Source organism: Neomonachus schauinslandi, chromosome 5, assembly GCF_002201575.2.
Source record: "Neomonachus schauinslandi chromosome 5, ASM220157v2, whole genome shotgun sequence".
Lineage (NCBI taxonomy): Eukaryota > Metazoa > Chordata > Mammalia > Carnivora > Phocidae > Neomonachus > Neomonachus schauinslandi.
In genome coordinates this window covers 19,999,448-20,011,166 of record NC_058407.1, presented here as the reverse complement: position 1 = coordinate 20,011,166, position 11,719 = coordinate 19,999,448, and the positions used below count along the sequence as shown (strand labels likewise).

The window sequence follows — 11,719 nt, the reverse complement described above, 5'->3', positions numbered from 1 at the left end:
GTTCCTTTGTTTTCTACTCTCTGGAGGAATTTTTGTGGGATTGGTGCTGTTTCTTCCTTAAGTGATTTGACCTCAGTTATAATTACACTTCCCTTTTAAATCCTTGAGCTGTTATTCATTAGACTTTGTATACTTTTTTGTATATGTAGAAATAATTTTAAAAATACTTCAAAGAAGTAAAGTAGGCAAAAAACCACTTAAAAAAAAATGAGAATATGTGTAACTTTCTTAGCTAAGGGCAATGTAATCATTTCATCCTAATGACTACACTAAAAACCTCACCCCTGGTCTGGATAGCAATCCTTTACATACAAACTTTTATCACTACCATCATCACCACTGACATTACCAGGCAGGATTAATTTCCCAGGCACTGTGCTAGATGTATTACATATGTCCTTTCCTTTAATCATCACCATAAGCCTATTAGGTAGACACCAGTTATTGCCTCCCACGTTTTAGGAGAAAGCCAAATTGTAGCAAACAATGTGCAGGATCTTGGACTCAAACCCCAGAAGTCTGACTTCAGAGAGTATGCTCTTCGCCCGCTTGTGCCTGTATGTCATGGAGAGGCAGCACGGCCTGGTTGGGGATGGGAAGAGAGACATAATCAGGGCTCCAACCTACCTCTGCCTCTAACTGGCTGTGAGACCTTGGGCAAATCACATAATCTTCCTGGCCCTGGTGTCCTTGATAAAATGCAGGGTGTAGTCCAGGGAGTTATTTTGAAACTCTGCCTGTCAGGCCTGGGATTTGGAGGCATCACCTGGGGTCAAGCAGGACAAGGAGCTTTCCTTCTTCTGTGTTACATACTGGCCTTTGATAGGATTTCATTTGAACTAATGGTTCTGAGGCTTTAAAAATTTTGAAACCATCCAACTACTCATCAACTTCTGAGATTCTTCTGTTCCAATGATTCTACAGAGTCACTATAGAATCATTTAGAGGAATGATTCTATGAATATTCTATGATTCTATTTTCTATCTTATTACCTATTAAGCTCTAAATTAGATATGGACTATATTCATCTAACCATAGAAATGTCCAGCACACCCAAATGTTAATTTCTCTATAACTTTTCTATAATAAATTCTTCACATTTAGAATGATACCCAGAAACCTCAACTTTTACCATATGATAAATCCCATTTAGAACTTATTTTCCCCCTATAACATGACATTCGCCAGTATGTTATAGTACTACTCTCTCCTTACATTACTTTCCATTTATGTTCAGTTGTGTTCAGCACAGACGCTGCTACACTGTACAAACCCTCAAGTGATTGTGGAACCTGGATAACAATAAACTCATTCCTCAAAGATTTAAAAATCAAAGCATCAGACAAACTGTTTTTATGAGACTTCACATTTTGAAATACATAACAATTATAGCACACAGTATTTACAAGTTCTTTTTACAAAATATGTATTGAAAGAATACTGTTGAGATCATGATCTTAAAATACCTGTTAGAGTTCAAAAAGGACTTATGGAATATAATCTCCAGAAATCCACCATATAATGATATAAATAAAACATAGCTGAACATCAGGGCTTACTCATACATAAAAATACGAATTCTCTCTCCCAGTGGTCAGCAAACAATGGCCTGTGGGCCAAATCCAGGTGGTGGCCTGTTTTTGTACAGCTGCAAGCTAAACATGGTTTTTGACAGTTTTAAAGGTTAAAAAAAAAAAACACTAAAACTAAACAATAAGGAATATGCAACAGAGACACATGTGGCCTGCAAATATTTACTAGGTGGCTTTTTACAGAAAGTTTGCTGACCCCTGCATTACATGAAACCAGTTGAAAGAGCTAGCTACTAGAATATACTGAGTATTAAAAAAGACACCACTGTAATGTGCCAGTACCATCAGAACTACTCATTTCTAAAATGAGGCACTTCTGTTTGAATATGTACATTTCCAAAACATAATTACATCTGGAAGGTAGCTCTGCTACTTAACTCTAGCCCTTTTTAATTAGGCCTCTGCATGAAATCACATTCTTAGGGGCTAAAGTAAACAAGCACAAAGTACTTTAGATGTCAGTCATTGATCTCATCAGTAGTTTGACCACTTATGGTCTTAAATGTTAATAAAATCCATAATTTAGGTATTGCCAATAGGAGGTGATATTGTTGCATTATTTAAATAACATCTATAAAAACGTGTTTAGATATCCCAACTCATTATTTTCAGAAGTAAGGATAACTAGATAACTTAGTAGCTACTTATTTTAAAAATGGGAAATGGAAAAAACAAAAACAAAAATGTAAAACCGCAGCAAAAGGCTTTGGAATGCAAAGACTGGGGTCTCTTAGCAATGGCTCCCAAGCTGGCCTAGGCTTCTCATGTGAAAGTTGGCAATGGTTGCTATGGGAACTTGGTAGCTCTCTCTTGTCAGATTTTTCATTAAAAGAATGATGGGTCCATGAGCAAATGCTTTAAAAGTAAAACCAGGTCAGAGCTACTCAACACACAAGTTTTCTGTATCTTGGTTAAACAATTCCTGGTCAGTAGGCTATATTCGTACCACAAAACAAGTATTGTACTGGATGCTTTTCCTTCTTTAGGCCAGGCTGGCTAAGCATCACATCATGAAGACATCTCTATGATGCTGAGTTTCAAAATGCTCAGTGAATGCTGAGGTAGATGATTTTCAAATGAAGATCTTCTATACCCTGATTCGATCGGGACTAGCTTCTTTCTGTATCCTCCTCCTGGGAAATAGCTTCCGCTTAAGTGCAATTAACTAGATAATGAAAGACAGAAAATAAATTTTAATTCTCCATGTTAACAAACTTTAAACTTTGAGTCCTATGACCGTAATCATTTCCATAGTCTTCTACATTAAAAAAAAAAAAAAGCAAAAAACCCAGAACAAACAAGTCTCCATCATTCCTCCCCAGAATAAAACCTACTTTTGTTATAGGGTCAATATGCCTAGATATGTGCCCACAAAATATTAAACCCACAAGGATTAAAATGATTTTGACCTATGCTTCACTTTTTTAAAGACCTATAACTACAGATTTTTACACAGTGATTACCAAGCATATTTATTTTCAAGATACCTATTTGTCAAGTCTTTCTTTTGAAGGAAACTGGCTCTATTTAGCTATTAAAACACTGCCCTCAATTTGAAAAGGACTACATATGTAAGACAGAACTTTAAAAACAAAAACCCGTATTAACATCCTATCACCACTTCTACCCTATCTTTAAACATAGCAATAATCATTTGAAAATACAGGTAATACCTAATTTATGAAATGGGTTGTCATGCAAAAAGTTACTTTATAATTACTAGCTTAGAACTTGGACAAACACTTCTTTCTCAAAGAAACGGTTTATCCATGAAACATCTGAAATAGGAAACCTGCCTGCCATTATAATAAAGCATCAGTGAGAAAAACAAATATGTTCTTTATGGTTTCAGTTTGGGATCATACTGTCTACTCCATCTCAGGGTGGAAGCAGGGCTTTGCCCAAGTACAGGCCACCGTGGTTTGAGTGATGAGCTGGGACTCTGGGGCAGAAGAAGAGGCAGTGTTGGCTGGTTTGTTGCAAGCATGGTAGAGGTTAAGGAGTTTGATTCAAGTAGGTAAAGAGCAACGGGACAGAGAGAAGAGAGGATTTATTCTTCCCTTTTCTCCTTTCTTGCCTCTCTGGTTCCCTGTTCTCTACTGGTATAAATGACACAGATAAAAGACTGGCCCATCCTGCTCCTTCCCACTGCCACCTGCTGCTCCCTTCAGCCAGCGTGCCTTTTCTCCCCGTTGCAGGCCAGCACACTGCTGACTCCTAGTTCCTCAGTGGACCTCTGTTCTAGAGCAGGGGCAGTTTTACCAGCCAGGAATAATGGCAATAAGAAGAAGACTGATATTCGCTGGGAAGTGGATGAAGATTAAATTGCAGTCCTGCCTGCCTGCCCAATCTCCCATTTTCTTATTTCCTTCCATTATGGCAGGAAGCCCAGGCACTGTTTATTCTAAAGTTCTCAATACTTCAGCCTCTTCCTCCTTCTCAGTTTAAGTAAACTCAGTGCAAGTTTCCCATAACTGACAGCTAAAAAGGCTCCACTCAACAGTCACCTCATATGGAGGCTGAGGTGAGGTTTGCTTGCCCCACTAAGTCAGGTCAGCCCAGACACCGTTCCCTTTCTCTTTAGACCATTTCATGCCTACACCAAATAAGGATTCTCTGATTCTTTTCTTTTTGCCTCACAAATGTCCCTTCTACTTCTGGGACTTTATCTGAAGGAGGTTGTGTGTATGTGCCTGCATGGAGAGAGATTCCAGCAACTCAAAGGAAATGTAATTAGGAGAAATGTGAGCACAATGGGCACTGTCCACAGAAGAGTAGGAGGTCTGAAGATAAGCCACTGCAGTCACTTTTAGAAATGTTACAAGAAAAGAAAAATTGAAAACCCATACAAAATCAGTATCAGATGAGGATTCTAGGTGGGTTTTGGTTGGAAATACTTAAAGAGATTTTCAGTTTTAGCTTGACATCTACAAGTTAATCTACTGAGTTCCAGGTAAAAAGAATACTGGTAGTGCATCTAGAAGATTAATGAATAAAAGACTATTATGTTTGCTGCCTGAACATTATGAAATAAATATGTTTGACATATCGACACCTGAGTTAGAAGTCAAAAGAATAAATTAAAATTTTCTTGTGAATTTATATCACTTTCTAAAGAATTAGATACTCTTTTACTAAAAAATAATGTTTGATCCCCACATAAAATATTTAAGACTTACCTGTTCAGCAAAAAATGAGAATATAGTAAACATAATCAATGTTGCCAGTACACAGTGAGTCCAAAACTTCAATTTGTCTCGATATGCTCTCCTGTTCAGAGAAAGAAGAAAGCAAATATGTAAATTCTGTGCATAGTTCTACTATATTAGAATTATTTATATACTAGTGTAGCAAAAAGTTGTGAAACATAAAAACACTGTCTGGAGGCAATTTGAAAATGTTCATACAATGTACATTTCCAACATGAGATCAGATTTTTCATTATGTCATAGTAAATATTATATTTGAATTGTAAAAGTTACCCAGGCAGAGGAGAGGACTTCAAATGAAAATTACTTTTAGCATTTAAACAAAAGTACACTTTCATTCATATCCATTTCTTCACAGTCACTTAATCAACACTTCCTGTGGATACAGACGATGAACAAGAAGTTCTTGCCCTAGGGGCGCCTGGGTGGCTCAGTCATTAAGCGTCTGCCTTTGGCTCAGGTCATGATTGATCCCAGGGTCCTGGGATCAAGCCCCGCATGGGGCTCCCTGCTCAGCCGGAAGCCTGCTTCTCCCCCTGCCGCTCCCCCTGCTTGTGTTCCCTCTCTCACGGTGTCTCTCTCTGTCAAATAAATAAATAAAAATCTTAAAAAAAAAAGTTCTTGCTCTAAAGTGTGTATAAGCCTGGGAAGTTAATGACATGCAGATGACTAGCCATCACACAAGATGGACCAAAAAAATGTACTATCAAAAGCAAAGTCTTGTGGAAAAACAGAGAAATGAGGAAAGCACCTCAGATTTGGTAACATTTCATTTAAGCCTTGAAGCGGGATGGGGGACCTTAAATGAAAGCATTTAGCTGAGTAAGGCAGTGAGCATCAGCAAAGTCAGAGGAGCAAGCTGAGTCCTGCAGAACTGAAGTCTGGCCTAGGAGCATCAGGGAGAGAGCTAAAGCCATGGCAAGGCAGGTGGGCATGAACTGCAGGTATTCTGGAAAAATATGCAATAGGGTTTGGACATAATACTCTAGTGGGAAAGTGTATGAAATGGCAGGTGTGGGTGTGTGTGTGACAACTGGAGTAAAAATGGTGGCTATCTGAATGATGCATGTCAGGTGACCAGGCAGGCAGTCGTGTTAGTCTGGGTATGAAAACATAATGAAGGCCAGTGAGAATGAAAGAAAACAAGCAACAGAAGAGATAACCTAAGGAGTAGACTCAACTGGACTTGAAGATAGGATATTGGGGTTAGAGGCAGTAGAGCAGTTTCCTCATCTGTAATGTGAAAATAATTTATTATGAAGACTAAATACATGCTTAACATAAGGCTTGGAAGGTATTCTAATAACTATCAATTCAGGCCTCTGTGCTGAGTTCCAGATTCTCATTTACAGCTTGTCCTGTAGTGGATGTCTCTATTTCAAGTCCCATATTGATAATGGTACCTCTGTTTTCCTCCTGAATTTCCTATGTCTCTTAATAGGATCACAACCAGCACAGTTAGTTCTAATGTCTATGGTGTCATTCAGAATTGATGTGTAATTTAAAGAGCTAAGAAGCCACAGGCTGTAATACAGCTAAGCTGTCCCAGCAACCAGAGAAACTTTTAATAGTTGGAGGTTCCCTCAGCCCTTCATCCACTGAGCACCTACTATGTGCTAGAAAGGCACTGTGGACTCAGAGAAGAGTAAGACACCATCTCTGCCCCTGAAGAGGGCTTACAGTCTTATCAGGAGAGACCAGCACACCAGACAGACTGCTGTGCAGTGTAGAAAGTGTTATACCCAAGGAAGGGAAACAGGAAGAAAGCCTATTGGGAAACCAGAGAAAGGTGACAGGGGACTCAAGCACAGTGTCATGAAAGGAAAGAGAAAAAGTAAAATTTCTGGAAGATAGGGTGGTGGTGGTGGCCCAGCAGTGAGAGAGGGCACAGAAGCTGAGCAGGATGAAGAAAATGAAGCCCCCCCCCCCAGTCAGGGAGTTACACCTGATTTATCTTATTTGTATAACACAGAAATCAAAGTCCTCTCAAACTACTCTTAAGCCCACTCCTTTCTTATTCAATCGGGCCCTTGAAGATAAATTTAGTCACAAACTGGATTTGGGGAGTTAACACTTGAAACCACCCAAAGATCTTTTTCCTCTGAGCTAAAGGAAAGTGAAAATGATGAGAAACCATTTCTAGAAGGTAACACCCACAAATTAGTAATAACTTCTTCTGAAAATAAAAATACATAGCTATTAGCAATATAAATGTTAATTGGCTCATTTACCCAACTCCAAGACACCAAAGAGTTCTAGTTGCCAAGGTTGTTAATTTCCTCTCTACAATCTCTCCCAATTCTGTCTACTGCTTTCTCTTTATTCCCTGAGCTGTGTCCTTGGCTCACACCCTGTTTCAGAGCTACTGAAATGCTTAGTACTTGTCTCCCTTACCTCCAGTTACCAGACAACACTGTCTCGCCAGTCCAACTCCATACTGTTAGTTATCTTTCCAAATCATGAAGTCTGATCACTACAAACATCTAAAAAAAAATTTCTCTTGGGGAACCCCATTCTCTAAAGAAAAAAGTCTAATTCAGATACAGCCCTTCACAATCTCTCCTTTCTCCACACACTCTCTTTTACACCCCTGTGCCTTGTACATGCCATTTCTTCTACCAGGAATGTTCTTTCCTACCTGGAAAAGCCCTTTTCATAATTCAAAACCAAGTCCAAATGTTGCCTTCCCCTAACAGAATTAGCTGCTCCCTCATTCATACTCCAGTAGCAGTAAACCCTGCCAGAGCACTTGATATCATAACTGTTTGCCTGCAGCCTGTTTCTCTGAAGAGACTTGAGTGCCTCAGAGCCTGGTACCATACACCTTTCGTCTATATATTCCCAGCACGTGGCATGGGGTAAATAGTAGTAAAATAAGACATGAAGGAAACACTATAAAGCAGCTTTGGATTACAGTGGAACATAGGGAAGGCTGGAAATCAGGCTGGATTTACCACTTACCAGGTACTTCACCTTGAGCAAATCATGCAGCTTCTGTTACCATGTTCTCCGGCCATATATATAACAGGTACTCAAGAAACAAGGTAGCTATTCTGATGGCAGTGAATGAGACTTAATGGATGTGCTTGGCCAGTAAGCACAATAAAAACTTCTAAGTGTATTTTTACAGAGTAATTATTAAATAACACATTAAAGGAATTTCATCACTTTTAAACACACACACACACACACACACGTGAACATGAGACCTTACCACTCCTGCAGCTCATGCATGTGAAGGAAACGGTTTCGATATTCTCTCGGCAGCTCAAACTGGGATGGTATGGGGAACATGGATTCATAGAAGTCCCTGAGAACAGCTTTCACTGTCTGGGCATCTTTATGATTGTGGTCTATGTTGTCATTCAGGCAAACAAACTTCCTAGAAAAATAGAGATCCAGGGTTATTGGTTATCATGAAAATGATCTTGACCCAATAAACAAGAAATGTAGATTCCAGATATATTTTATATGGGCTCATGTTCCAAGTTGTTATATTTGCTGATATGATTCTCTGGGGAAGGACTGTTCTGTAAAATTTTTCTTTGGATTTTTCTCACCTGTAAACAAAGAGAACTAGGGAAGATAATCTTAAAAGTGCCTTCTAGCTGTTGGAATAAATTAATGATTTCTGTTTAGCATGTCCCCAGTTAAGAGTTTAATAAATACAGTTCACTGACTAGAGTATTTTGCTGGCAGCCAAGGGAGAAATTGATAAACACCTAAAACCAAGTTCTATTGTATTACTAAGAATAGTGATGTAGATAAGTGAGATAAAGATGGTGCCTTACAGCTATAAATTCTATGAGTTTGATGACTTTTCTTTAGTATGTCTCCAACCAAGGTGCTAGAGTTCTGGCAAAAAGCAGATGACAGTCATGCTTCCCTACTGTTTCAAGTTCCCTTCAAGGCAAAGTCACTGAACTGAGGGCCCATTAAAACAGTAGGCAGGGGGGCGCCTGGGTGGCTCAGTCGTTAAGCATCTGCCTTCGGCTCAGGTCATGATCCCAGGGTTCTGGGATCGAGCCCTGCATCGGGCTCCCTGCTCCGCGGGAAGCCTGCTTCTCCCTCTCCTATTCCCCCTGCTTGTATTCCCTCTCTCACTGTGTCTCTCTCTGTCAAATGAATAAATAAAATCTTTAAAAAAACAAAAAACAAAAAACAGTAGGCAGGGCTAACACCACTTTTGAAGTACATGGCTAAAATTTAAAACAGACAAAAACTCAACAAACTTAAATCTAATAAAGCCCTCAGATCCAACTACCAATTTATAGGAAATAGACAGGGGAACATGTTAAACAACTGAGACACAATCAAAGTAGTCCAAAGTATAGGGAATATACAGAATATATAATTTAATTTCTTCATACACATAACAAAATTATATGGTTAAAAAAGGGAGGTTGAGGGGCGCCTGGGTGGCTCAGTCGGTTGAGCGACTGCCTTCGGCTCAGGTCATGATCCTGGAGTCCCGGGATCGAGTCCCGCATCGGGCTCCCGGCTCAGCGGGGAGCCCGCTCCTCCCTCTGACCCTCCCCCCTCTCATGCTGTTTCTCTCTCAATCGCTCTCTAATAAATAAATAAATAAAATCTTTAAAAAAAAAAAAAAGGGAGGTTGAGGGAAAACCTATAGATAGACGTAACTGCAGTGAATTTACTTGATACCACTTCAAACCAATAAACTTAAAAAACATAAATGTTTAGAAAAGACAACTGGGGAAATGTGTACATTGACCAGATGGTTTATCATATTAAGGAATAAATAATGATATGGTGGTTATTTTAAAAGAGTTGTTATAATTTAGAGAAATATATTTTAAAAGTCTAGAGATAAAAATGATACAATGTCCAAGGTTTACATAAAAATAATCAGGAAGTAGTAGTAAAGGAGTGGATGTGTTTAGATGAAAGAACAACCATTTTAAATCACTTCTTATTGAAGATGAGTGATGGGTGAAAATTCATTATCCTCTCTACTCTCTAAACTTGGGGACTGCTTTAAATTAAAGGATACTAAAGAGATATATCAACCAAATAGAATGCATGAGCCTTGACTGTATCCTGCATTTAAAAAAAAAAAAAAGCTATAAAGGACATTTGGAGGCAACTAGGGAAATTTGAATATAGATTATCTGTTAGATGGTATTAATCAATGTTAAGGTTCTCAGGTATGTGTTAACTGTCTTCAGTATAAAGGAGAATGATTTTGTTTTAGAAGATACGTACTAGAATAATTAGGGGTAAAATGTATGGATGTCTGGAACGAATTTTCAAATGGTTCGGCAAACAACAACAAAATAATGAAAACAAAACCCGTGTGTGTGTGTGTGTGTGTGTGTATAAGTAAATCAAGCAAATATGATCAAACACTGACATTTTAAAATCTGGATTTTTATGGGATTTATTGTACTATTTTTTTCAATTTTTCTGTATCTTCAAAATTTTTCATAATGTTGGGAAAAATTAAGAAAGTAGATGCATGAGACAAAGGGTGTGTGTGGACAATAGCTAAATTAGACCCTGCTGGGTGCCTAGCAGGGTTTTGCCCTGTTTCTTCCAGAGAGAATTCGCATTTTGCTCAGTATTTCTCTCCCCAAGAGCTGACTCAATGGGAGGCAAGCCCACTCCACCCCAGAGACAGCTTCTGACTGTGTATGTGAATCCTCTTCACAGTAACTGATATAAGAATGGGGGGACAGGGCACCTGGATGGCTCAGTTGGTTAAGTGTCCGACTCTTGATTTCTGGTCAGGTCATGATCTCAGGGTCATGGGATGGAGCCCCTCATGGGGTTGGGGGTCCGTGCTCAGTGGGGAGTATACTTGTCCCTCTGCACCCCCCACCCCCCCTACGAGCTCTCTCTTCTGTCTCAAATAAATAAAATCTTAAAAAAAAAAAAAAAGAAAAGAAAAAGAAAGAATGGGGGGACAGCACACCATACATACAAAGGGGCAATCCCTTTGTCTCAGAGCATAGCTCCATCTGCAGGGACGTCTAGAACTATCTCCAGCCTGAAGAAGAAGCCAACAAAAGCAGGAGGGCAGCAGAGAGGAATAGGCCTGAGGGAAAAGCAAAGTCTGGATTCTGCCTAGTCCAGACTCCTTGTTAATGGGGGCAGACCTGTCCTTAAAGCTTCAGTCACAACACTGGTTTTCCACTCCTGACTTAAAATGAGCACCCATAAAAGTAAAACAAGTAAGAGTTAAAAATTAAGATCTGTTTGAGGTCACGGGAGATATCTGGGCCTGGCAGATACTAAGCCTGGCTTACCATGTGTCCTTTAAGTAAGTCCCTGTCCATTTAAGTACCATGAAGGTCTATGAATTCTCTCACCCCAAAACTTTCAAACTGGCACAAAGACATAAAGGTATAAGGCACAACTGAAAACTATAAATTCTCACATGGTATTCCTACATACAACAAAATGACTGGGAGGGCACATCAACAAAATGGGGAAGCAAAAAGCAAGTACTGAAATTGGTTTTAGTTATTTTAAAAAATTAGGGCAGGGCATTCCAGTCATAGGGAACAGCAGGTATACAGAGAGCTACAACCTGAGTGATTATTAATCATAATGGCTGGGATGCCTGGGTGGCTCAGTTGGTTAAGCATCTGCCTTCAGCTCAGGTCATGATCCCAGGGTCCTGGGATCGAGTCACACATCGGGCGCCCTGCTTGGCAGGGAGCCTGCTTCTCCCTCTGCCTGCCACTCCCCCTTCTTGTGCACTCTCTCTGACAAATAAAATCTTAAAAAAAAAAAAGGTTATCATAATGGCTTACTGTTTACTTGGCTTGTGGGAAATAGTTGTTATTTTATAGGAAATAAAGTATTTTACTGAATACACTAAATAAGCATTAAAGATGTTTCCATTTATCTTAAATTTCCAATTTCTGCCCCCCCCCCCCCCCCCCCCCCCC

The 11,719-nt window shown here is 39.4% G+C and overlaps 1 protein-coding gene across 3 annotated transcripts in view; it reads right to left on the bottom strand.

The window, feature by feature from the left end:
* Positions 1–1,527: 1,527 nt before the first annotated feature.
* Positions 1,528–11,719, bottom strand: part of GNPTAB (N-acetylglucosamine-1-phosphate transferase subunits alpha and beta) — a 73,945-nt gene continuing 63,753 nt past the window's right edge. For all 3 annotated transcript variants that reach the window (XM_021687564.2, XM_021687562.2, XM_021687563.2), the window contains 3 exons: positions 8,017–8,184; positions 4,773–4,863; positions 1,528–2,758 (listed from right to left, as the gene is read on the bottom strand). In XM_021687564.2, coding sequence (XP_021543239.1) covers positions 2,681–2,758; positions 4,773–4,863; positions 8,017–8,184 — 337 coding nt within the window. In that variant the 3' untranslated portion in view covers positions 1,528–2,680. The remainder of the gene's footprint in view (positions 2,759–4,772; positions 4,864–8,016; positions 8,185–11,719) is intronic.